Source organism: Motacilla alba, chromosome 3, assembly GCF_015832195.1.
Source record: "Motacilla alba alba isolate MOTALB_02 chromosome 3, Motacilla_alba_V1.0_pri, whole genome shotgun sequence".
Lineage (NCBI taxonomy): Eukaryota > Metazoa > Chordata > Aves > Passeriformes > Motacillidae > Motacilla > Motacilla alba.
Window position 1 is genome coordinate 48,929,186 of NC_052018.1, and position 27,890 is coordinate 48,957,075.

The following is a 27,890-nucleotide window of genomic DNA, read 5'->3' on the forward strand; positions in this document are numbered from 1 at the left end:
TTGCTTAGTTAACAATTTGCATTTTAAAAAATATTTATTTTAAATATTTTAAATATCTTTTGCATTTATTTTTGTAACGTGTACCCTCTTTTATTACACTCCCTCCTTATTTTACTTCATAACTGAAAAATTAAGCATGTGACATTCAGGGTTATCTGTTCAAAGGAATCACAAGCACTGTGCTATTCCACCGGGCAACACACAATTTATTATGTCACTATAATCACACATCTCCCCAAGCTATAAATTCGGAAATTTATTCCACATGCCAGAGTCCATTAGAATAGGAAATATTATCAGGAAAAGCCTGAAAGAGAATTTTGATTTTAGAAACCTGTTAGCAAGATGGGGTTTGGGGCACAGAGCAAACTGTGGTCGCATACCACAGTGACTGACAGCAATGAGAAATCATTTGATACTCACTTTGTCAGTTCAGGGCTATTATGGCCATATTTAGTAATTCAGCTCCAACTAAGCCTTTACCAACCAATTCAGCTCTTCTTTGTAGTTGTCTTTTTTGTTTAACTTAATGGCAACCTTCAGGGACAATTTGCTTCGGAAAAGGCACACAGGCAAATGCTGAGGGGACGTTTGCAGCAAACTCTTAAGAGGGAAACCTTAAAATAAGGACCCAAGTAAAACTGGGTATTTACAGACCAGACATATGCCGGCTGACCTGCCTAAGTATAGAACACTAGAGGAGCATTCAGATTTGTTTCCTGTATAAGTATCTGGAACTGATGAGGTGATGTTTACACAAATGTGAGTATGAGGTCACTGAGATATTTTTACCAGATATATAGATACATTACTAATTCTTTCCCCAACAGTTCTGAAGAACTAGAGAATATATAAAATTTTATAATCCTTTTTCAGCTTATGCGCCACTGTGTTTCTCATTACAGAAAAAAAAGAGCTAAAAAATCAAACACCTTGCCTTGGTTTTACTTTTTGAGCTGTGGGAATGCAATAAGGAAGAAATACTATTTTTGCAGAATATTCTTATCATATCCAATGATGGAGGAAGAATATAATATTGATGACCTTTCTCCTATGACATGACATGTGTAAGATACATTGCCACTTTGACTGTGACATTTTTGACTGTAAGTGCCCTTTCCTTCACTGTTGAGTCATCTCTTAGTGCAGTGTTCAGTGCTGATGAAAGTTTAGCACCATTCTGCTCTATAAGGCAAAGCTACACAAAGACCTCAAGTTATATAGTACCATGCTTGACTGTTATGTAAGTCAGCAAAGCAAGCAAATTTTTTTTACTCATTTAGTTGGAGCAGAAGAATGGATGGAGACACAAAATACTAAAAATTAGTGATTGAAGAAAAAAAATCATGTTACGTTGTAAAATTTCCCCAGAAATGTGAGGACTAGAAGCACTACCAGCGCCCTGGGAAGCCGTAAGTCAATTCAGAGAATTCTGAATAACCTCTGAAAGGTCCTCCTAAAAAATGTTAAGAAATTGAAGGAATATAGAGAGAAACCGGAGTGGAGAGGCAGGTTGGTATATTTATAAGATATCACTATTTTCTTTTCAGTTTTAACATCGCTAAAATTAGTTGATTGATGTACAGTCATGCTGGGTTATACGTGAGTAAATGCAGGATAAACCATGTGATGTGATCCCCTCAGATTTCACAAGCAAAGCTAGGCTGAGTCAACAAAACACCCCAAGAGGAGACGTCCAAGGAGTACCTTCATAAAATCTGAAGTCATGCCGGAGAGCCAGCTCTACAGGCTTGAATTCTGAGGGTTTGTCTACACTGTGAACTGCTGCATAGTATAGAGTTACCCAGATTTGCTTTAAACAACCTACCTCAGGGCACGAGGCAGGCTTGCCCTGTCAGTCCAGAGCTTTGTACAGGCTGAGAGGAGTACCCTACTGAGAAGCAGGATCCCACTGAGCTCTGTGCTGTACCAGGCTGCTTCCTACAGCTAAAATGGCAAGTTCAAAGCTCAGCATTGTACTTGCACAGACACGTCTCAGGTCCTAAATGCATGTGGCTTTGACCTTGCTGTACACTTTTCCTAGCAGAGCTGTGCTTAGAACTTGTGCTTAAAGCACATCTGAGCCAAACTGCAGGTAAATGAATTACAACACCTCTCTCTGGGGACAGGCAGAATCTTACTCTAGAGAGCCCCACGTTAACTGACTCACGAAACAATGATCGCCTGACTCATACTATAGAGGAATAGAGTTTGCTTGCTTAGCCTCCTCTGAGAAGACCAGCCCTGACCTGATAAAATCTGTGCTTTCCCCTTCCCCATCCCAGCACCTCAGTCGGCTGCTTCCTGTCACAGGGCAGCCGCAGTGCCGAGCCAGGCCGTGGGTCCTGCCTCACGATCACAGAGTGCCTGTCCTTGCCTGCTTGGTAAACTCTGGGGGCTCACAACATGTTTTGAAGTCCTGCCTAGAAGGGTGCAAATTTTTGTGATGTCTTGATAAGCAGACGAGGGGGTTTTGGTGTTTAAATTCAAGAAGGTGACAACTTTTAAGAAGAGAAAGAATGTCAGTAGAAAAGCTGATTGGTTGAGACTGAATAAACTCATCTAGAGATGCTGATCTTATATTACAGCTATTTCAGGGCCAGACCCTCAGCTAGCATAAATTAATGAAGTTCCATTGAAACCAGTAGGGTGCCACCAATTTACACCAGCTAAGTAGCCAGCCTGAGACGTTACTAATTCCGGGTGACATAATCCCATATGATGCTTAGCACCTTCAGTATGGTAAGGTATTTAGAAGTCCAGCCACATTTCCTGTTTCTCAGTAATACCCTCCTCTTTTTCTGGTACATACTCTGTCCTTTGTCACTGCTACACAATGTATGTGGCAGTAAACAAGAGACTGGCTGACTTACTGGCATGGATGAAAGATATACCCCCCAGCAAACACATTCAAGAGAAACACCTGATGACATATCTTTGTTAAGGGTGAAAACAGTGGCTATTGAACCTTGACTTCTTTACTTCAGCCACATTGGTTAGCTCAAGGAGACAGCTCCTTTGTAGAGAATATTTTCCTGATACCTGATGGCCACCTGGAGCTGGAGGAGCCGTGTTTCAGTTTCTGCACATAGCCAGTAAGAATATAAATAGAACAAATATATATCCGTTTTAATACTCCACTCTGTATTATGTATCAGTGGAGATATATCTGTGTTTCCTGCCTAATGAAGCATATGATCTTGCATGGTTTGAGGGTGACTCACTGAGCTTTGCTATTCTGTCAGACACTAAAGGTGCTAAAAGTGAGAATTTTGTTCACCCTACATTTCCCCTGCACTAATCTGCTTGAAGCAGTGCCTCTCTTTTTCTTTTAAAGTATTTTTAGAGACCTGTGTACTGAAATCTCTGTGTCCTAGTTATTACAGATATAAACCTGCTTCTTACCTAGCTTGTTAAAATTTATAATATATTTGTACAAAAAAACCCCAATTCTACATTTGCAGTAAGACTATACAAATAGGAAAGCACTCCCTTTCTCCAGGTTACAAAACAGGATTCATTTTACCAAGTTTTAACCACCCAAGTCTTACATGTCCAATTTAAGCTCCTTGCCTAGGCTGTCTTTACAGTCAACAGAGAAAGGAGGAATGAATCACTTTGTGAAGATGCTTAATTCACATCCTTGCCTTTACACATTAACATCCTCTGAATACGTCCATGAGTTTCAGGTGATTGTCAAACAGCCTAGATACCCAGTGTAAATGCAGTTTTTATGTTTTAGTTGCCTATATCTATCCACATCTGTCTACACAAACTTCAGCTCTTACAGTCTTACACCATCTGATTTTTTCCTTCGGTCTATGGCAAAGTGCTGACGTGACTTCACTTGCAGCATCATATGGCTCATGTGCACTCTCTGGAATCAAACACCATTTGTCTGGAGTACAAATGAGAAATTATTACACCACCAAGTTCCCCTTTTCTTGCAGTGTTGTAATCACTCACTCTTTTTTTGGAAGCAGCCTTTTCCCTGACCTCTGCAGGCTTTGGGTCAGCCGCTCACTAAGCTAAGTGGGGAAGAGGATTACTGAATTTCAGAAAAATACAAAGGAGACTAGATACAAGGTTCTAAAAATGTTGCTTATCAACACATCTTCTTTAGAGAAGCTTCCATTTGCCCAAGTGATTATTTTACATTCAGAGAGGTGTGTAGAGTAGTTTTTAAAAGGCAGTTGGGTTTGGGAAAATAAACTGATGACTCTTACATGGCGAAAAAAACCCCCAGGTACTCAGCCAGTACAGAGAGCAAACATATAATTAATGATGAAATTGCTGATTCTAGCTTTAATATCAAGTCCTCTCAGTGCAAAATTTTGTGCAGAGATTTAAAAAAAATACAAATGACAGTTTTAGCAAGTACTTGAACTGCTGAAGAAAGAAATACACTGGCTTTGGAAATAAAAATGAAAAAGATAAACATCTCTAAATTCTAACTCTTGTATCTTGCCACATTTTTCAAGCAATATCTCCAGTTTAGGAATTTAAAAATAATGGTTTTGAGGCCAAATATGTTTCCTTTCAGTCTTTAGTTTTTTATCCTGGATTTTCTCCAGATGCCTGGCATCTCCTCTTGCCAGAGGAGCCTCTTTTTCTGAGTAATTAGACATCTTTTCCATATAGGTCCAAAAGGCATAGTGAGGAGTAGCCCGATAAGAAGGCTATTCTGATAAGAATAGTCCTTCTGGGTCATAAAGGCAAGAAGTCTCTCCAGCTGCTCAAAGCCCAGTTGTCTGATGTCAGGAAAGGCGTTTGCCAAATCAAACAGGTGTTTCCATCTGTAAAGGGGCACTCACGGGACCTGAAAAGCTATAGTGCTGTCTTATATGTGCAAATGTAAAAACTGATGTCTGAAAATAGATGGTCCAGTTATTTTTACAGCAATGCAGGGCTGTCCTTCTAGCATGCTGCACTTCTTGGAACTGGGGGAAGAACAGACTATCTTTCAGCAATTAATGGGAATTCTGGTGACAGGGCCTGTGCTCAGGAAATTCCCATTGAATTCAAAACCCACTCGTGTCTCAGTCCTCCGGCTGGGTAGTGCTGCCCTGACTCAAATAAATATTGTCACTGCTACTTTAAGCCCAAAATCAATGTCTTGGGAAAGCCTGTCAGAGCAAGAAGGAAAAACTCTAAACTGGTAGACCTTGGTCCTGAGTTTACTTCCCTCCCTTCCAATGCAGCAGTGCCAGGAGGTGCTGGTATTACTCAGGCGTGTTTGTTGACACTTGATGCCTGCTTTAGAAGGGTAACTCTTGCAATAACACAGCATGTGCCCCTCTTGCTATCCCTATGCTGTCCACTAGCAGCCTGTCTGTATTGGTTTACCCACATTTTCCATCTCTGTGTCACACTGTACTGGCATTAAGGTTATTGAGAAAATCTAATGTTTTTCAGCTCTCCCACCTATGAAAATCACCAACAGCATGCACGGATCTGCTAGAAGTGTGGCTAGGTAAGACACAACAGAATTTGGAAGATGTATGATTCCCTGTAAGGCTAAGTATCTTAGATATTTTGAGGCATGTAATTTCACTTTGCTTGACATTTGTCTCTTTCTTTTGAAACTAGGTCACCTGGTGAGAGCAAGCATTTCTTGGCTGGATGCTAGTGGCTGGAGTTTCATTACACACAAAGGCCAATGACCGTGTAACATTTTTGGAAAATATTGTTGAGGACAATCCATCATGGAACAGACTTTTGGATTATTTGTTTTGGCTGTCATCTTTCTTCTACTACTATGAACACAAGAAATACTTCACTTAGTCCCAGCTATAAATGAATAAAAATTTTAAAAATCACTAACTTATTATAATGTGTTACAAACTGCAGTCTGAGACATATTGCATGCCCCAAACTGTTTTTGACAGGGTCATAGTGGAACACACATTCTAGTCTGGAAACTCAAGTAGAACCTGAATGGCCTTTTCTTGCTTAAATCAATCTCACTTCTGGAGCCCACATCTTACTGAATTCCATGGCATGAGATTAACATGGCAGGCAGAAAAGCTGTCAAATTAATTCAAGGCTGGAGAGCTACAGAAAACTGACATGCATGCGTCCTTGGTGAGAAAATCCAGCAACAATAAGATGTCACAGGGACTCTAGAACTTCAATCAAGTAAACATCATAACATTTTAACGGGCTTATTAAGACTGTGCTTGGGGAAAGAGGGAGCTAACCTACAGGTCAATTATAAATATACAGGAAAATTAGTATGGCATTATACATGTAAAGAGCTAGTCAACTGTTTAGTCTTTTAAAATACATTTAAATGGAAGGATGACATGCAGATGAATAAAATTCAAGTTACCCTGTCTCCTGAAGGGTATTTCCTATATGAGAATCACCAAATGAACCTGAGGAGAAGTTAAGAAGGACTTTTGAGAACTAAAGCATGAAAACATTGAATGGAAGCATGAAAACAGTTGCTTTGTCTTCTCCTCCCAATGCAGATCCAGCAATGGGTCTGAGGCAACAGCAGCTGGGCAGAACCTATGGAAAGGGAAGAATGAGAGGAAGCCAGAAGAGGGAACATGACAGCTGGTGGGGAAAGGTCCAAGGCTCAGGAGAAGAGTGTGCCAAGTAGAAGTTCTGAAGGCCAAAGCTCTGCCTACACTGAATTGCCCTGCGTACCACAGTGGGCCAGATTTTACCAAGTTGTTATAAACAGGTTTAATGGAGTCTGATTTTAAAAGTGACTGCTGTCAACAGATTCTCTGACTAAAATTACATTACGGAGTACAGAGCTATTATTAAGACCACCCTTAAAGTCTATTATTCTACTGTATTTTCTGCACTAAACTGATTTTTTTCAAATTTTTGTCCTACAAACTGATGCTTTTATGGAAGCCTCAATCCATGTTTTCCTTTGCAACTTGGTAATTTCTAAGAATGCATATTTTTTTCCTGATAAATAAACAAAACAATGGCTTTTTTTCTGTGACCTCTGCTGTGTGGCAGAACCTGGAATTTTGGCAAAATAGTTTCTTACATTAAGAATATGTATTTGTCCTCCCATTGAAAGTAATTATTTGCTTTGATTGAGCAAGTTAACGGCTGGAGAAAGATCAGGCTTATCATGCTAAGCAGAGACTTGCACTGAAGCTAAAACTCTTTCATGTTACATCTGTGCCAGGTCTATTCTACCACAAACACTGTAACCAATCTTCCAGCCCCTTTCCCCAGTTCCAAGAAGCAGAAAGGTAGGTTTCTCCAGAAATTTCAGCCCTACTAAAGATTTTGACAGATATTGATGTAATGCTACAAGAACTTCTTAACTCTGTTAGTTTTCATGTCTCTCTTGCCTGTGGAGTTAGGGAACACAAGAGAAGAGATGTCTAAGCCAGGAAACCAAACTAGCTCAGGAGTGGGTGCAAGCAATTGAATCAGTACAGCCCTGTGCCCAGTGGATGCTCTGCTCCTGTAGCCATCTGAAAATTGAACATCTAGTCTGAAATACTATAGCTGAGATTATTTATTTTGGACACTATTCTGAGTAATGTGTTTGGTGAGTGTCCTGTGAGTAATGTAAATTGCTAGAGCAGGGATGCTGGACTGGATGACTTCCAGGGGTCCCTTCCAGTCCCTTGACCACCCTGTGACTCTATGTGAACCAAATTAAATAAGGCAAGTCACCTGGATGCCAACCATCATCAGTGAAGAATGAGGCAAAAGGTGACCCCTTTCTTGCTGTGATACATGCCCAAAAAACAGGAGCTGTCACTTTCTGCTTCTGACAGCAGAGCTACCTAGAAGAGTATCCTGGATGAGGCTCCTAGCCTGTAGACAGCTGCATTTAGGTGAGATAAAGTCCATCCAAAGTGTAAGGCCTATTAGCTTGGGCATAGTGCCTAATTAATTGGCTGTAGTCCTTTCCTAAGCTAATGCCAGGCTTACATTTGTGCCAGACGAAGTATCTCTTTCCTGAATGTCATTATTGAGAGCTAAGATACCCTTAAAGAAACTAAAGAATTACACTGTATGCAAATTGTTTTTCATTATTGCATAAGGGTGTGAAATCAGCTGCTAAAAAAGCATGAAATGATAGATTATCTGTCCTGGTCCCTTCATGTCTTTATAAACTTTTTAGTCTTGTAATGTAAACATGCCATGAATAGACTGGATTTGACATAAATAAAATAATAAACTGACATTTGTAAAGCTTCACCAAATGATAAAGATTAGCAAAATATCAAATTAAGTGACAATTGAACAATGCCAGTGATTTGAATATAGAGAGTATCCTGAAGAAAAATGTCTATGTAGTTGTGTAATTGAGTACTGTGTCATTCCGGGGATGAACCAGGAAGTTTTTAGGAAAACAAGAAGTACTGAAGTATCAAAACTGTTTGTGAATCCGGGTGAGTTCCTAGTTCAGTAACAATTTGTGAAGGGAAAAAAAAAACCACAAAAAATCACTTCCCAAACAAAGCCTTTAGATATTTTAGAAACAGTCAGGTTTGGTTTTTCTAGAACAGAAAGTAGTTCTTTTACCATTCAATATTTTTCATTATAAAACCATGGCACGCAAACAGATTAAATGAAAAAAATAATCTGTGAAATAAAAGTGAAATATTTCAACTGATAAAAATTTTCTTTTCCTGGAATTCGGATCACATTGTTTACTAATATTGTTCACTTTTTCTCAATATTTCGTTAGTCATGAACTACTGCAGGATGTGAATAGATTACTATTCTGGCCCAGCCAGGATGTTAATTTCCATATTTAGATGATTTAAATCCCCGTTGCACAGACAACTTCAAATTTAGCATTAGTTTTATCTTAATTCCTGTCTTCACAACCTTAATAATGTTCTTATATAATTGAGCTTTGTTGTGTCCCATATCTTAAGTATGCCTTCCCTTAGTTTATATCACTCAGTTTATTTGTTCACAGTGTGCAGAGCACAGGCAAGGCCTGAATCGATAAGGATTTGGGCTTGGATAAAGGCTACCTCACTAGGGTGCCTAAATGATGCCCCACTTGTAGGTGGCTGCTGAACCAGTACTCCTAGAGGAAGTGCCTAATGGCCGTGTTTAGCTCATGGACAGGTCATAGATGTCTCTGAAATTGGGACAGATTTCCACATGGAGGCCTTCTAAGGCTATTCCTGGCTCTGCAAGGAACTTAGGCATCTATTCTAGTGGAACAGGGTTGTGAACTATTCAGAATTCCAATGTAAACTGGATGTCTCTGTGAGTCAGGCTTAATTACAACTTCATCTGGGCCTTTTTGCTTGGTAATCTTATACAACCTTCATCTAATTTGTTGTACCTCCCAGGCACAGAATGAACCTTTACATGTACAGTATGGTAGAGGTAAATCTTTGCTGTTTCCATGTAACAGCCAGAGAACTTGAGGCAGTGAGAAATGCAATGAAAAGCACTTTGCTTACAGGGCAGAGGCCACAAGAGTAGCGGGTGCTGGCCCAGACTCACCTTCAAAAGCTTCATTGATGACTCCAGTTGATGCCTCTTTGTTTTCAAGGCAGCAGGTGAGGGACAGTGGAGAGTGTCTTATCTCTTGCAGCTTGTCATGAATATAAGAAAAAGCAGGTCTGTTGTGAGGTTCTTGGGACCAGCACCTTGTCATTAAATCACATCTGAAAAAGAAAATTTAAGTGCAAACAAAACTGATAATAGAGTCATTCATCTCAACACTTACCATTAAACATCTGGGAAGCAAGTTTGGCCTGAAAACTTTCTGTGTGGTACAAAGATTATCATCAGCTGCTGAGGCAATGAAAAACAAATTAAATCAAATTAAAGTCGGTAATAATTACTATAAAACATTTTAATTTTTTGAAGATGGATGTTTTTGAGATTGGAAGCAGATACAACATTAAACAAAAAGACACATTTGCCATGAGCATCTACTTTCACTGAAGAAGTCAGGGATACTTTCTAAGAAAGCAGATGAGGAAATTCTCTCACAGGGAAAAAAAAAAAAAAAAAAAAAAAAACAACCAAACAAAAAAACCAAAAGAAAGGAAGTGTAAAATCAGAAATGAACCTGAAGTTTTCAACTTATTTAATCCTCCTTCAACCCAAGCTACTTCACATTTAGGAGAAGTTCAAGGTAAACCCTCCAGCACAGGGACAGTTAATTTTAACTTCTACCTCCAGACCAAAACAAATAGGAATAAGTTTCCCAAAGGCAAGCATGGTATGAATTTCCTCTGGGTGCAGGGATTCCAGCCCACCTTGAAAAATTCTATCACTACCATTAGTGGAAAATTTACCTTCTGTTTGTCTAAATGATAGGGTTGGTTTTTATTCCTTGCTCAAGGTGAGTTTATGCTACACAAAACCAAATCCTACAAAAGCCAGGGAGAGACAGGCTGAAAACCAAAACACAGTCAACACCTGGACATGCTAAGTGTTGGGAGTGGAAAGAGGTCTCAGAGTCTCAAAACCAGAGAGCAGCCAGTGAAAGGCTGGTTCAGGAAGCTGCATCTGGAATGTGGAGCATTTACCTCTAAGCCTTAAGTTCAAACCCTCCCCTGACAAACATCTTCCCAGACCTGCTGCTATGTGATACCAGGCGTTAATCTGTTATGTGAAATGAATTGCCTTGCTCAGATCCTCGCTTATCCGTCTTAAAAAGATGACTGCTGTCCTTCACCACAACTGGGCATCTCAAAAAGCCCTCAGTGACAGCTGGGAGGAATCGCTCGGCTTCTGATTTTTCAATGGTATTTTTTATTAAAATATTAGTGTCAAATGAGAATGGGAGTAGAAAAATTGTTCCAGAGCCACTTTTCATCAACCGGTATTCTTGTGGTTTTCAAGTTGAACAGAGTAACTGGTTTTTTTTCAAAAGGATTCCATGAAATTTTGAAAATCCGTTTTAAGAATTTAAAAAGTGGTATTGGCTTCCTAACACTATGAATCACTTCATCTGCTTACTTTCATGTGTATTGGTTATTACTGATGACACCGGAAATATAGAAAGGAAAACACTGAATAGGTTTCAAAATAAGGTTAAATTACTAGTTTTCCTTCTGCTGCCAGCAAGGTGTCTGTCACACTGAATTCCAGCCTTGGATGCTGGAAGCCAAACAATCTTCTTTCTGGTCATGCTTGTTGGTAGGATATCTAGGCAAACAAACATGAGTTCAGGTGCTGTGCTTCATCAGGTTTGCGCTTGGGCTCTCATGAGCAGGGCCTTGTGGAAGAAACAGCCAGCCACTGACTAAGAAAGAAACAGGAAATGATACACAAGCCATAGACTCATAGAATGTTTTGGGTTGGAATGGACCTTCAAGGATCATCTAGTGCAACCCACCAGCCATGTGCAGGAACATCTTCCACTACACCAGGTTGCTCAACGCCCACCAAACCTGGCCTTGAACAGCTCCAGGGATGGGGTATCCAAAGCTTCTCTGGGCAATCTCTTTCAGTGTTTCACCACCCTTATTGTAAAATAACTCTTTCTTATATACAATCTAAATTTGCCCTCTTTTCATTTATGAAACAAGAACATCGTGAGTGTGGAATATGAATTTTTTTTGTTTTGTTTCCTATGACCAATCTCTGCCTTTCTAAAGAACTATTTTTATTGGACAATCTGCTTTATAAAGCCATTCAGTTTTGCTATGGAGTAAGGATATTAACTTCTGCCAAAATTGTAATTCAGTACTGTAATTTTCTCATTTTAATTATATTCCATGTTTTTATTTCCTAAATCAAATTACTTGGTGATTGGCTTAAAGTATCAGTACTGGTATTTTTCACTAAGTGTTTAATTCAGATAGGCTTTAGGTTTCTAATGACAAAAACTTTCATGCTCTCTCAGAATATATCTGCAAATTTTACATGTACAGCTATTTCTGGCATGACATTTAGCTTTTGAGGCATGCTGTGACATCCAAAGTTTTAAGTCATATGGCACAAACCTTCATTAGCTCAGAAATGCATGAATATGAGACCAGTCAAGAGGGAGAAAGACAGCTTAACATGCCAAGACACATGTAAGTGACACATTGAACATATTCCTATATTTTTGGGGAACCAAATATGGGCTAGAAAATAGTGCATCACTTCATCATGAAAAAGAGACCCAGAGCATCCCCCTGCTTCATGGGGAAAGCCTGTCAGGAAGAAATGAAAAATGACAGTTCCAAACACAACATTAGCAAAAGGTTTATGTCAGGTTCAAGAGCTAACCTTTACACTAGACGTGCACCTACAAACCCACAATTCACACCTGTGTTTTATCTGGGGGCAACACCTGAATGTCCACAGAGCTGCTTATGTGGGGCTGGTTAGAATTTGAGAGCCTGGAAAAGTAAAGAACTAATATTCAGTATCTGATATTGGAGGCAGAATGTGAACATTCCTGAAATGCACTATACTGTACAGAAGCTACAGGCATTACCAATTCTTCTCTCACATCAAATGGGAAATACAATTTATGTGTGATTTTCTTAGAATATGAGAAAATTTGTCATGATGAAGAGCCCCTGGTTTCACCTGATGCATTCTGTGCAAGGCCTTCTTTTCTCTCACTCTCTTAATCCCTCCAGGGGATGGATCATTGCCAGAAAAAAAATGCAAAAAGCTTTTAGTTACCAAATTAAAATTTCTTATCAGTCACTTGTGCGAGTTTGCAAAGGACTGAGCATTCCTGAAACTGCAACTTCAAGTCAGCAAATGCCCTGATGCTTGTACAAGTTCTCTAGACTGCAATCCACAGCCTTTGAGGATTTGTTAAATTAGCTCAGTTCAGTCCAAACCTTGGCATTCTCTTGCATGCAAGCCTCATACCCACTTGGCTGTGCCAGATGTGGATTTCTGACTGCCAATGCATTTACATTCATAGATCTAATTCATGTTTCAATATATGTGTCTCATTTATACATCCCCAGGACCCTTTTTCAATTCTTTACCAAGCTTTACCTAGCCACAGTTCCCTGGGGAAAAGCAGGTGATTAGTTCCTGGAGTAGCAAGTTATGGAGGCAAGGGGAAGAATTTTTCCATCCTTCCAAATAAAAAACCAAACAAACAACCCACTTCCTTCATGCTTTTACACCTCAAGGTTTCTGTGCCAGCCCTACTTGCACTTGCAGTGTAAGCCCATCCGAGATTCCTAAACACTTCTCAGCTGAAGTACTTTGGCCTTTGAACTCTCTTCCTATCCGTGATGGTTTGTTTTGTCAGATGACAATGAGCAAGCCAAAGTGCTGAGGAGACAATTACTGACTGCTGATGTCCTGATGCAGGTTCAAAACCACAAGGAGGGAAGCAGGAATGTCAAGAATCCCGGCATGCCATTAATGACCTAGCAAAGCAGCAAAAAGCTGTTTATGTTACTGACAGAAGCTGCATGCAGGTGCTGAGTGTTCACCAAATGAGATAAAAGATGGTACAAGAGTCTAAGCTCATCATCTCTTTGGCTTTCAGAAACTGCTATTAGGCATTGATCCTACAAGTTACAACAGGCAGACCAGTATGTAGGACCTATCTCCTAGGCTAAATTCAATATCTGGGACCTTAAAAATTATTTCAAGCAAAGTTTTCTTGATTTTTCTGAAGATCTAGTCACTTGTTTTAGGGCAATTTATGAGCCTTTGCTTAAGTTTGAATGTCAGACTAGTACATGGATATAGCTGCCTCCTGTGCTTTTTTATTCACAGGACAGATGTTAGAAATTTTTTTTAGGAAACCTTTCTCAGAAGAAAATATTGCAATTAAAATTTCTTTGGGCTTTCATTTGTTCTGTGACTTCCAGTTCTCCCTCTGTCATTAAAGTAAAATTCTAATCTCTTCAGTTCCTCCAAGTGCTAAAGCTTGGTTTGGGGTTTTTCTGTGTTCTTTATTACTAACATGGTATTTCAGCTACGGTAATATGGTAAATGTTATGGTACATAATGGTAAATAGTCACCTTCTCTGAAGTTCAGAACATGGTTACTGGTATAAGATCTATCATGGAGGTATTGGCTTGCCAAACACAGAATTATTCTCAAGTCTTTTCCTCAGCCCTGGGAGTAAGAATTGTTCACTTCCAGCAGCCTCTCCTATTTGTAGGACCAGCTGTCAAATGCATTACTGTGACTGCTTTTGCTGAGTGGGTGATAAAGAAATTGAGAGATGAAATTAGACAATACTGAGTGATTGTTAAGCTCATGTTCTGCTTCCTCCTTCATACACCCCTGGACAGTATGGGTTTGATCCACTTGATGTATTTATTTTATTCTGTCAATTGCAAGAATTTTGCAATTAAACCTGAGTTTTGGGCTCAAGACACAAACAGAAATGGAAGGATTTACTTATCCAGTCCAGCTAAAGACTAACCAGAGGTGCAGACTTCCCTTTTCCTGTACTGCTTCAGCTTTTCTTATTGGCTTTTTTGAGTTCTCTCTACAAAAGGCAGAGTTTATTTTTCACTTTTGTTCTAATATTAGCCTATTCCTGTACCTACCATTAAGAAAGAGAGTTTTATCCGCAGTCACAGACACATGATTTACAGAGACCAGTAAAGTCTTTCTTAGAGCCAACTTAACTTCTAACCAATATCTTCAGGTACTCTCAGCCTGTTCTCACAGTACTACCAGACCCATGCCTTAAATTCTTCTTCACAGGTTTGTCTACTGGATGAATTAGCAGGTTGTCCAGTTTCATTGGAAACAAAAGTGGAGGATGTTGGGCTCTTCGTGGGGATGACCAACCTTCAAAATGATAACCAGCTGGCAAAATGCCTCTTGCCTCTTAAAAATATTAGCAGCAACATTTAAACAAAATTAACTTACAGGTCATCAGGACAATTGTTTGGAGATTCCAGCCTTCCTCCTGATCGTACATGGTGTAAAACTTCTGTATTGGAGAAACCTGGATATGGCTGTTGACCCAAAGTCAATGTTTCCCACACTAGTACTCCAAAAGCCCTGAGAAATACCATGAAAAAAAGAAAAACAGAAAAATTAACAACCATAACCATCCTGAAATCACCCTATCAACAGTTAGATTGTGTCTAACCTAAGAATAAGACTCAGAAAAATTAGGAGTAAGAAGACATAACTCAGTTTTGTCTCAAAGCCAGCCTTGGAACAGCTAAAATAAATGTGTAGAACTGAGATGCTTTCCCAGACTCACTGTGGTACAGCTCAGAAGAGATTGAGTGCCCACATCTTCCCCGTGAAACACTCAGTTTGAGCATGTTTTCATATGAACAAGTGTTCTGAAATCTCTAGAGGTGTGGTTTAAAATGGAGAAAGACAAGTTCTTCTAAGCACCACTTGTGGAGCAATCAGAATCTCATTTGGGTTGGCACAGAGTACTAATCTACTTTCTTAGATAAGAGCAAGAGTAGCAGACAAATAGATAGGTGCAGGCACTGGGACAAGACCCATGGGCTGAGTACGTGTGGCCACCGAAATCTAAACTTGTGTGAATACCAGGTTTCATGGATCTGGTTCAGTCTGGGTTTGTTTGTTTTTTTTGTGATGTCTCCTGACAGAGGAGAAGACACTCTGCTCCTTCACAAAAAATTCAAAGCCACTCAAATGCACACTTTTAGCTAACCTCCGCAAAAAAAGTACTGTGACCTTCTCCTGACAATGCTGCAAATTCTGGTCTTCAAAATAAAGAAGTCACTAGAAGAGGGTGACACTGTAAAGGCAAAGTATTTGGCTGTTGGAAGGAAATTTCAATAAACCTAATGGAAAACAAAATGGAATAGCATGCAGGCAGTCAATTCACTGCCCAATCAAGCAGAAACCACATTGTGGGCCTGATACAACTGTAAAATTATTTGAGTGACACTAGTTCCTTCCAGCCAAAATCCAAAGATCTTAAAGCATAAAGAAATATACCCATGAAATATACTGTCGTGGTGTCAAATATTTCATTATATCCTTAAAATTTCACTTAGAAGGAAGTCTGCTTGAGCCTAAAAATTATTAGAGATGACAACATACAACCCTGTAATTCCTCCTCTAAACCAATATTTTCTTGCAGAATTTTGTATAGTTATAACCACCGCTTTGTGGCTGCTACAACTCACCAGACATCAGAGCGACTTGTAAAGACACCATCAATAAGGCTTTCAGGAGCCATCCATCTGACAGGGAGTAGACCTTCTCCTCTTTTTCTGTAATAATCATTTTTATAGACATCTCTGGCAAGTCCAAAATCTCCTATCTTTACTATCCGGGATGAATGCCCGTATTCCTTCTCAGACACAAGGCAGTTGCGAGCAGCCAAGTCCCTGATTTGTAAGGCAAAGAAAAGAGGATGGAGTTGGCATTGCTGAAAAACTCAGGTCTGTAAGTCATCTGGCTTAACATTCTCTTCAGAGCAGTGCCAGCCCCAAGGCTGGATCAAGTGATTTAAGGCCTCACCCAGTGAAGTTTGGCATATCTTCAAGACTGGAGATGACACAGCCCTCCTGGACAAACTGTTTCAGTGATTGTTCTGGGATGTTGTGAACAATATTGTCTAATTTCCTTTGCTGTAATTTGTGTCTGTTGCTTCTCGTCTTTTCCCTGTACCTCTCTGAGAAAAGTCTGGCTCTGTGTCCTCTAAAGCTACCCACTAGGCAGACAAAGACACTCCATGGATCTTCACTTGTCCTTCTCTCTGTTGCACAGGATATGATGCTGCCTATGGGGCAGTAAGTCCTCGGTTCAGATCTTAGAGTACCACACCATTTTGGGAGAGAACTGTGAGTGATATTTAGCAGAAAAGCATAGCCTTAGATTTTACTCCAGTACTCTCTTCTGTCATGTCACATTGTGACATCTTTCTAGACATTTTTTCCTGGGTAAGATAATGAGTCCCAATACTGTGGATAAACCTGGGAAGACTAAGGAAGTATGTTCTGTACCTGTGTATAAAATGCATTTTCTCTAAATAGACACAGCCTTTGCAAACATCCAAACATATATCCAAGAGGTCAGTGACACTCAGTAAAGGGCTCTGGAGCTACAAGAAACGAAGACAGAAGTTAGCTTTTTCTTCCAGCTTTACTAACTCAGAATGACAAACTTCCTATGCAAGACTTCCTCACTGAAATGTATTTCCCCATTTGAAATGTATTTCCCCATTTGAAATGCATACCTGTATTAATCAGTGTAATAAATTTTTCTAGTAGAACATGTGTATATGCATTTCAGTAGAAATCAACACTGACTGTGGATTTGATCTCATTATGCAAATGAACTATGCAATTGCTATAATGCTATAAAATTTCATTTTGGCCTCACGTCATACCATGTGTATTCCCAGTCTGCACACTAACTGGAGAAAAATTTACTTGAAATTGTTTATTCTTTATTCTTTTCTTTCCTTCTAAAGAATTTGAGGACATAGGCACAGGGACAGTATATTATTTTATGCTTGAGCTATGCCTCTCACATTAAGGATACTGTTGTTATTCAAAGACAAAAAAAACCCTCTATGATTCCTAATAAACCACATACATGACCACCATTATTTATTACCACTTTCAAAAGGACAGTTTATGATTTTCACAGTGAGAAATCAGCAGGCATCTCATGACTGAAACCACAATTTTGGTCAGTGATCTAATGACATTCAATCTTCTTCACAGCATCACTGATTGCAAGGTCAGCACTGAACATTGAGGTCCCAGGGTGTTAAGGAAAAGCCATGTCAGACCTTGCAAGTACAGAAACAGCTAAAGATCAGCATGGACTTTTAGAAAGGGAAAAACTGAGAAACTGTGGGCAGTTACAGGTTAAGAATATGATTCTTATGGTCTTCACCTTTTTCTTTCTGGCTCCTCGTAAATAGCTAAGCAGATCCCCTCCTTCCATCAGCTCCAGTATAAGATACTGAGGTTCATTTAACAGACACACACCAAGTAACTTCAGAATGTAGGGATGATCAAATTTGCTAAACAGAAGGAAATAAGTGTAAGATGACATTTGAGAAATTCAGCTGGTTGATAGCTAACAGAGTGTTTATATTTGCAAGCAATGAATGAGCAGTTTGGCCTTTACAATCCTGCTTCTATGAACATGATTCAGTAGCTCTTGGTGCCTGGATTTGCTCAGTCATGTGTAGAGTTCAGGGACATCCTTCCAAAACACAGGCTTACACTGTCTTTGACAGGCACTCTAATGCATGCACACATATTAAAAAGCACACTTCATCATATTTCCAGGAAGCAAGGAAAAGTAGCCAAATGGCAATTTCTTCTAGGAATAAGATGATTCATCACCTATACACTAAAGGTATCTACATTATTTTAATAGACTATTTTTACTACTATAGTCACATTAGAACTGCTGATTCAGAGAAATACACAAACGTAAAAGCACAAGGCACAATGTATTATTTTCATAGTTCAGCAGGGGACAGTTTTTCACAGTACATTTACAAGAGGAAAAAAATACATATGAGTAATACTTCTAAGTGTACTTGCAATTGTTTGTGTGTGTGTCTAAGACAGGGATTACCACAGAGCAATCAGTACTCTCAGTATTGCAAGTATTCTTCAAAGAATGAAGAGTATTTATTGCCTCTGACAGTGCCTGTGTTTTTTGAATCACTTCACTTGTGCTAGAAGATGGTTTTCCCCTCTCATGCTGCGTGAAAGCACTTGCACAAGCAGTCAGAGAAACTTGACTCTATTGGGAGAATTGATGGTGTCCAAAATGCTGTCAAACGCAGCAGTGTAAACAAACAAGAGAGGGACATTTTCCTTCTAATCTCTTTCAATTCACCTAATCTCAGGTGTGGGCAAAGACTCTTGCAAAAAGTGTGATTTAGAATTTGACAGTTCCCCCTGGCCCCTAGCACATACCTCTCAATCAGACAAACTTTGGCACTTTCAGGAACAAAAAGAGGGGAAGGAACACCTGGCACTTTCCTCTGCACCCAGTGCAGACCTTTCTCCACTGAACTACCATGCCTTACTTCCCGAAGGACTGGACAGACACAAGAATTTTCTACATGTATTTGCACACAAATGACCAACATCAAATGACTTTTTGAAATAGAATTAACTCAATTTTCCCTTTGCTGCATAGCAATAAAAAGGAACAAATAGTTTTGGCTTAACTGAGCCAACATGCATAACATTACAAGCCAAATTTTAATGAACATTCAAAAAGGCAAGCATAATAAAAGTTGCACCTATTTATCTTGCGAGTTGCATCTTATATACCTTATCTGTTTGTAAGCATTCAAATGCACTTCTTTTTCCTTTCTACCCTTGGTTTCATTTATGAGATCTCACAGATGAACATCAAGTGAAATCATTAAACCCTCCATCATGGAATTAAATAATTCTTTTTTTCAATTAAAAATAACATATATTTGAATATATTCAAATAATATAAAATATACATTATTGTTATTGCTGGTTTTGTCATTGCTGCTGCTGTTTTTAATGGCTGTGGGGATTATGTAATACCTAAACTTTTCTATTCTCTTAATTTCTGATTCATTTTATTGGTGTACATATGGGCCCATGTTAATGTTTACATTCAAATGAAAAAAAAATTCAGTCATATACTTCTCCAGGATTCCTGGGTTTGGATTATTATCTGCAACAAGAATTGACAGAACCTCATAAACTTTAACTATGGGTTAATATAATTTCCGTACAACACAGGAAAAAAGACCTTAACTGTGTTTATGACTGCTAGGTAGACTGAAGATGGATTGTAAAGAGTTTACACACAACTCTTACTCTTTATCATTAATTTGCACTTTAATGACATGGTCAAATTTTGGTTTTAACAAGCTTTTTACCTCATTCAGTTACAGTGTGTCCTAAAAGGCAAAAAATGCAAGACATATCTTTTAAGTGCGTAACCACAAAAAAATTTGGAACACTGTGAAAATCAATTTCCAGTTTAATAACACCACATTTTCTGCACAGAAATAAATCCTTCATTTTTTAAAAAATTGCTTTTACTTCTGCATGGATGAAATAAAAGTCAAAGAAGTGCAAAAGTGCATCTGAAAACTAAACTACACTCTTAGTGTTATAGTACCAGTTGAAAACTTCAGTTGAACTTCTTGTTTCTGGGGACACTTTAAAAAATAAGATTTCCAGCTGAAACACAAACCTTGTTATGTGAAATTCTTGTAGTGGTGACAGATGCATAATTTAACACTACCTACATAGAAGGGGTATGTGGCAGCCCCTAGTGGCACATTTTTTAAAAATATTTTCCACTGTAAATTACAGCTTCAAGGCATCAGTTTATTCTGATTTGTTTCCTTCAGTAATATGGGATAAGTTGAATTCTGACTATTGCCTTTAGCAACTAACTTGGTTTAGGGGAGCAAAGATACTGAAATACACAAGTACAATCCCAAATAAATCCATTCTATGAGCATATTGAACCTGCAGTCTATATCTTAAATTTTGCTTGTCAAATTTATAGCTTTAGTTACATGATATTCTTCAGTATTGATTTACTTGTTTGACAGAAACATGAGAACACCCCAAAAATGCCACAATAATCTGTTTAGAGGAAAATGCTGATTTCATTCCCCTGGAAAGCCACCACCCTCAGATGATACCAGCTTTGAAGTGTGCCCAGGGACAAAGCTGTCCCTACCTCATTAAGTGTGCCTCCTTCAAGAATTCACTCTTCTCATGGTCTGTTGCACCCTTCTTCAAAGTCTGCTCAACAAAAGCAGAAGTGTACAAACATTTGATCATCATCACTGTTACTACATGGTGCTTAAGTAAAACAATCAGACATAGATGTGGCCTTAAATACACATTATTTTCCAGAAATCATTACAAGGCTGAGCTTTAAGAGATTTGCAAGAAACACTGCAAGGAAATACCCAGATCAGCCCAGCAAGATAAAACCTCTGACACAGATCTCTCTGCCCATCCCATTCTGTTGCAAGAGAGCAGATTGTTACCTTGACTGCTACTTTGGATTCTCCACTTCCATCTGCCAGGATATCTACTGCGGTCCCTTCATATACCTCTCCAAATGCTCCACTTCCTAACAATTTGTGTAAGTTGAGTTTGTCCCGAGGGAAAGCTGGCAGTGATTCAATCTCTGCTTGAGAAGGAAGAGTGCTACAAAACAGCAATACTAGTCACTTGTTCATACCTAAGCATGTCTGAAATTCTATCAAAATTCAAATGAAGCTGGTACTATTTGTCTCATCAGGTATATTTAAGGGGAGCTCAGGTGAGGCCTGGATGTTTTGGAAGTTACTGGAAAACACCAAGTCTTCTTCCTTCCCTGTGCACTTGTGTTTCTCGACAGAGTGACATGGAAGATGGGCTGGGGGGGATCCAGGCTGGGCTGTGTGCCAGAGGGGCAGCATGGCAGGGCATCCTTTGGAGCAGACCTGCCCTGTAGCAAACATGCAGCTCAACTCCACCTTGAGGTTTCAGGGATGAGTGCCCTGATGTAAACTGGTCCAGGGAAGACCATCCTCTTAGATGTTTTTGTCCTGAAAATATATTTGCTCTAAGGACATACCGTATGGCATAGCAGGCATTGGCTAGTCCCACTGTCTCAGCTATCCCCCTGAGTTGAGCTAGTTCTTTATCTTCCTTGATAAACACTATCTGTCCAGGCAAGGCTGGTTTTCTGGATTTCAATCTTTGTTTCCATACTGGAATAGAAAAGGAGACCATTAAGTATTTCACTCTGAAAGTAAGGTAAAGTTTTTATAAGGATACACACAAGTATTAGAGCTTCTTAAGCTCCTGTGCTCTTCCTGCAGGTAATCAACAGCAAGAAATGCCTGAGGATGGAGTGAATTTCTATCCTGTCCTTCATACTAAGCCATCTCTAGGGCCTCAAAGAATGAGACTATACAAATTCCTCCCAGCTCCCATCCTAGGGAGGGAGCATTTCCCTAAATCTGGAGGCCAATCATTTCCCACCACCTGAACAGCTTTTCACCGAGGCTTGGCAAATCAAGGGTAAACAAAAAAATCAATCACATACCAAAACCAAATAGCATGACCACAGCCAAACACAGCACAACAACTCCAACCACAGAAGCAATGGCAATGATGGTATCCATGGACATCATATTATCTGTTAAAGAGAAAAGGAAATTTGTTTAATTACTGTGTATGCATGCAGCGTCAATCCCATGGAGTGGAGCACACCTGAGAGAACCCTCAGCTCCCTGCAATGTAAAAGCCTTCCACTGCACAAAGTTCTCTTGTAGGCTCTATGTGGATGTGTATTTGGTCAGACTAATCCTTCTCCCCCAGACTTGGGCCATTTCTGTGACCTAATGTGTATGCAGAAATAAAAAATGCTGAACTGTTTGACTACTCAAGATGGGATTTCCAAAAGCACCCACAAAGTGTAAGTCTAACATTCTCACTGAAGGCAAGAAGTAATTCTGATATCTTTACCCAGTGGGTGAGCTTGCCTTTTTTCAAGAATCACACCATAAGGCAGAGTGGCAGAGCCACAGAGACAAAGTGCTATAAATGAGCAGAAGCACTTTTCAGACCCACTGTTCTGAGCAAAAGAGTCTGGATAAGCACTAGCAGCAGGGGTCACCATAAAAACATCACCATTTATTACCTATTAGAGACATTATCTTTGCAGGATTATTGTTATTAAAATAGCCAGTCTCTGTTCCTAAATTGGTATAACTATTTAGAATAACAAAAAAAGGATTAACAGAATACAGAAGCACAAGACATACCTTCACTCAAAATTATATCCAAGCTAACATCACTGTATTCACCAAGTCCCAGTGCATTTGCAGCTGCTGCTCTGAACTGGAAAGTTCCTTCCAAGTTCTTGGCCTTCCATGTGCAAATACTGCCACAGGAGCCATTGTAAACCACCTCCCACATGGACTTCACATCGCTGCTGTTGCCAGACTGTTTCCTGCAACATGCACAGCACGACACAGGAATGTCATTAATGTCACGAGGGCAGTTTACTGCTTCACCCTCACCCCATTCTTTGCCTCAGTTTCATGGTTTTCACAGCATTTCTCTGCACATATAAAAGCTCAATCTGGTCATGGGATTCTGGCTACAGAGAAGAAAATTGTGCCATGCCGTTTCAGCTGTGCTAGGAACCAAACATCTTTATCTTGGCATTGGAAATTAAATACTAGAACACTTCAGACACAAAAAACCTGTTCTGTATATGCCTGATTCACCTGTTTCACTATATGGCTCACAGCCAAGATTTCAAAATGTTCTTATTTAGCTTTCTGGAAAAAAAAATTCTACTGTGCTAGAGCTTTTTGCCCTTCCAGACCCAGAGTAATTTAGTGTCTCTTGTGCATCAGGTTTCACAAGCTAAATAGGAAGCAAGTCATTGGCAGTGAAGATACCATTCTTTAGCTAGCCACTTTCCCATAGTATCTGCTGACTGCTGGGTGTATTTCTTCCTTTCCCCATTGGACTGAGATTGATTGCTCACAATAAATTCAGACCTGATTATTCACCAACCAAAAGAAGACCATGTACTTAAACTTGAAAGGCCATATCTGAAATATCATTTCATGTCACACAACACCGTAATACATCATGTGAAATGACCTTCATGAGCAAGTCCCCCTTTCTTCCAACACACTTTAATGAAGAAAAAAGGCCAAACACTTCTAAACCAGAAAGACATGGGAAAAGTCATGCCTTTTGTGTGAACATGTTGCCACTACAGCTGTAGAAAAAACAGAGGTTGCTTTTAAAGGTTAGGCATTTTCTAGAATGCTACGCAAGTGAGGTAACATTTTTCTACTTGGTGTGAAATTCAGTCAAAACCCTTAGTCTGTGTATATTCAGACTGCAAGAGAAAAGCTGACTACATTAAAAGACCATCTCAGTGATGCATTATGATTCCAGAGATGAATAAGAAGCCAGAGTCTGGAGAGCACAGCAGCTAATGCACAGCCCTGGCACAGACCAAGGGACTGACCTTTCCTTACCCATCTGCAGCAAGTCAGGTACAGATTGTCTCCTGGCATATCAAAATTATTGTTTTCTCAGACCATGCAGGTCAGTGCTCCTGCATGCTCACAGAGCTGTAGGAAGCTTACAGCACCAGAAAAATATGCCTGGGTGAAAACTTATATAGGCAAAGCATTTCCAGCTCCAGTGTCAGAATTGTCAGTCCTTAGCTTTCATAAGCACAGAGAGAGAAATAATGCAAGTTTTTAGAAAACTGCTTCCCTCCATCAGTAAGGACTTCAAACAATCACTGGAATATTTCAGAAGATGGACTCTCCTAATTTTAAAATAATGCATTAATTAAAGTTTGCACTGACTGCTTTAAAGGAATCTCTCCAGAGTCATGGTCAAAAAATTAGAAATTCAAAGTCACTGCCCACAGCAATATACTCTAACCTGCACAATCAGCCCTTCCAATGCCACTGCAGGAAAAAGAGTGAGCTGACACTCTAGTGTAACATCAATAGCCCAGGCAATCAGTATTTGATGACAGAGCAGTTTAAAAATGATACAGTCATCACACATGGGTGGGAATACTTTATTTATGGCAATATTCTTTGGGTCCTCTGAACATTAATATATTTATGCATATATTTTAGCCAAAAATACATACTACATGTAAGATTTGTGATTTGAATTTCTCTCCAAATCTTCTAGTTCACTGACATAAATCCAAATATATAATTGTATTTCAAGATTACTCTGAAAATGTTGTTAGTGTTTATTTTCCTTCTCTGTTTTCCAGAATTTCTGGAAATTATGGGTACTTGGTTTATTTAAGAAAGAGATCCCAATTGGAAGAGCCTTTTTGATCATATGCATTTCATTCTTCCCATTAGAGCCAACCTGAAAAGCCCTGCACACTCAGATTTGTTCTGGGCTGTTACCTATGGGAAGAGCACCTCATGCATTGCTTACCTGCTCTCTAAGATGTAGTATGTCAGTTTGCTTCCATTGTCATCAGCCTTTTCCCACTGTAGAGAGTTTTTGGAGTCTTCAGCTCTTTTAGGAACTCCTGGCTTACTGGGAACACCAGCTTAAGCCAAACAGGGGAAGAAACAGAATCCTTAAAATGTGTTTGTAGCATGACAAAGGGCCAACAGGCACAGAGAAAAATCTGATGCACACATGAGTGTTTAGACACACAAAAGGAAGGAGAATCTATATTAATAGTACTCAGAGAGAATGAATCCTTGGCCTCCTCTTTGTGATGGATAAATTCTAAAATTTTTACCCACATGCAGCCTGTCAACAGTAATGAGTTCACTTGCATTATAGACATTTCATTTCAGTTCCCCTCACTCTTTCCTCTGCTCCACTTGAAAATGAATCTCATTTCTTTCCCCCTATTACTTCTTAAGTTATGGTATTGTGTTATTCATTTTTCAAACAAGGAGAACTATTGGGTCTTAGTATAAGAAAATTCCCTGCTAAATTTTTGGAAATACTATGCTTAATGTTCACATCCTGCAAAGAGTCTTAAAATCTTGTTATGCTGTGCTAAGTGCTTACCTGTAGTTCTAAAGCTCGTCGAAGAGGAAGTGCTTTTCACTCCTGTGACATAAACTACTGTTACTCTTACAAAGTAGTTGGTCCAAGGAAGAGTTCCTGTGAGGTTGCATTTGTAAACAAGATTTCCTATGCATGTAGTGTTCGCAGGAGAAAACCAGTCACTTTTTGCTGGCCACTAGAGAAATGAAATATCATTATGGTCAACTTCCTTGCTCTGCTGAAAGTGTGTCACAGTTCTATTCCTGGGTAGATTAACTATTTTGCCACCTCTTAATATCATAGTGGAAATATGACGCAGGTGCTTTTTCAACCATGGAACTTTGTCCTCTCAGAGACCAAGGACACAAACCCTAATTTTCTTCTTTGTGTTCAGGAGACCTACAAGTCTTGGCAGTAACAAAGAACAACAGATTAAGTGCCTGCTTTACACAGCCAAAAGGAGCCTTCCCCTTAAATTTCTGGATCACCGTGCCCATGAATTCAGCTTGCCATGATGCAATTGAAAGGAAGTGAGTTAGTTGAACTGTGATATGACATTTATTTTAGGGCAGGGAAATGTTTGCTGTAGGTCTATTGAATCTGATTCTCTATAGTAAAGAATCTGCATGATCCAGTTTAGGACATGAATTTTTCTGCGTCCAGTGGTTCAGGTGTTGAAGTCTGAAGTTTCCATGCATGCTGCTCTCACTGCAGCGCTTACTTCTTACTCCTTGGACCTGGTCTTCTCTCTGGCATTTTCTCCTAACCTCTATCACAGGAAAATAAATCCAGATACTAGGTTGTAGCAAATAAATATTGCTGAAAACCCTTTTCTTCCTTTACTTGTGCAGGGCAGACATAGGATTTGCAACCGCAAACCCAGTTGGGGCAGGGCAGTGAGGAAACAGGGATAGGACTGCTGAAACAGGAGACTCAGAAGGAATTCTGGTGAGGTCATCCAGGATGTCCTTTGGCACTATGGAGTACTAAATGCTACAGCTGCACTCCTCCTTGTTCCTGGCAAATGCTGACTCCATCCTGCCCCTGCTGAGCAGCTAAGACTGACATCACCATGCCCAAATTATCCACTGAGTCTCTTCATGTACATCCTGCCACCCACCCTGTCCTGCTTACCAGGGCAGAGTAGGTTAAATTTTCTCTGATCTGAAAAAAAACCACCCCAAAACTTAGAGGTATTTTTACCTTATGCAGCTCAAACCAGAAACTGGTTTCACTGATGTGCAGAGGAGCTCTCCATTCTAGCTGGAAACTGGTGTTTCTGGGGACTACGTTGATAGGTGCAGCTGGAGTCTCAAACGTTTTTGCAATGACAGAAACACTTTCAGAAAACCAGTTCTCATCAGGATGAAAAGCAAGAACCTAGTAAGGCAATGGATGAATTGTACAATACCAGAGCAGTTGGAAAGGCAGCTTTGCTTTTGCAGCCTCAAGTGTTTGGAAGACCAGCGTTTCAAACAAGACAGTATTCAGGCAATAGAGATTAAGGTGTAGAAAGATTTTTGCCCCTCATAGCTGCAAGGTTATATACCTTCAGGCTGAAAGTTCGTGTCCAGGAGTACCCTTCCTCAGAGACTCTTCTTAGTTTCTCATCTCAGATTCCTACCAAGTCTCTTCTCTTTCTAGATATTTCTTATTTGCCACACGCTCTTACACAGCCATGAAGATGTCACATCACATATTAGGCAGTGTTTTAGAATCACAGAAACACAAAGTCAAGAAGTGCCTTAGCACATTGCTTTTCACTAAGCCACAGGCAAATACGACCTGTTAGGTATGCATACTTGCATACACACATACAGATGTTTAGGTATGTGTGTGTGTATATAGTGTCCATTATATTATCCAAATCATTAAGAGAAGCCCAAAATCAAATTAGGACCTAGAGATCCGCCTCCTGCTATCATGTGAAAGTTCTCCCACCTGTGTAAATCACTCTATTTGTGATACCCAGTGCACATTCTGCAGACAACATGTTTATTTGATTACTTTTGAAAATGTCACTCTGATCATAGACCTGCTGTCCAGATACATCATTTATTAGCTTTTAAGCCTTCATCTGTAAAGGGAGAAGCAGTACATTTTGTTCTTATGAATCCACGTTGCATACTTTTATTTCTCTACTTTGCAGAAGAGAAGTCTAAAGATTTGCAGGTTGAACAGAGCAGTAAAACTACTTGCAATTATACCTTGAATGAATTGTTTGTTCCAGGCTGGAGCCCGCTGACAGACCAGGCAAGCATCCCATTTGAAAATTCACTTTTTCGCAACGGTGTCGCTGGGACAGGAGGCAATAAATTGACAGAGATTTGATAGCGGATGGACTCAAGAGGTCCATTTGGCTTCAGAGGTTCACTCCAGGATATGTTGATGGTGGTGTCAGACAAAACTAATGTTTTAATAGTGTTAACTGCCTCTGGTACTGAAACAGAAAGAAAAATTAATCTCCCTTTTAGAGTAGTCAAGAAATG

At 39.5% G+C, this 27,890-nt stretch overlaps 2 protein-coding genes across 6 annotated transcripts in view; one reads left to right on the top strand and one right to left on the bottom strand.

Moving 5' to 3' along the window:
- VGLL2 (vestigial like family member 2) overlaps nt 1-8,171 on the top strand; it is a 28,234-nt gene extending 20,063 nt beyond the window's left edge. For all 4 annotated transcript variants that reach the window (XM_038133007.1, XM_038133008.1, XM_038133009.1 and 1 more), the window contains exons 5-6: nt 5,416-5,473; nt 5,590-8,171. The gene's annotated coding sequence lies outside the window, so the exon portion shown is untranslated. The remainder of the gene's footprint in view (nt 1-5,415; nt 5,474-5,589) is intronic.
- Nucleotides 1-27,890, bottom strand: part of ROS1 (ROS proto-oncogene 1, receptor tyrosine kinase) — a 68,723-nt gene that overhangs the window by 931 nt on the left and 39,902 nt on the right. For both annotated transcript variants that reach the window (XM_038133005.1, XM_038133006.1), the window contains 14 exons: nt 27,609-27,841; nt 26,605-26,781; nt 25,423-25,597; nt 24,829-24,946; nt 22,650-22,837; nt 21,929-22,021; nt 21,455-21,590; nt 20,880-21,042; nt 20,564-20,628; nt 17,750-17,879; nt 16,849-16,946; nt 16,027-16,230; nt 14,774-14,908; nt 9,460-9,623 (listed from right to left, as the gene is read on the bottom strand). In XM_038133005.1, coding sequence (XP_037988933.1) covers nt 9,460-9,623; nt 14,774-14,908; nt 16,027-16,230; nt 16,849-16,946; nt 17,750-17,879; nt 20,564-20,628; nt 20,880-21,042; nt 21,455-21,590; nt 21,929-22,021; nt 22,650-22,837; nt 24,829-24,946; nt 25,423-25,597; nt 26,605-26,781; nt 27,609-27,841 — 2,079 coding nt within the window. The remainder of the gene's footprint in view (nt 1-9,459; nt 9,624-14,773; nt 14,909-16,026; nt 16,231-16,848; nt 16,947-17,749; nt 17,880-20,563; nt 20,629-20,879; nt 21,043-21,454; nt 21,591-21,928; nt 22,022-22,649; nt 22,838-24,828; nt 24,947-25,422; nt 25,598-26,604; nt 26,782-27,608; nt 27,842-27,890) is intronic.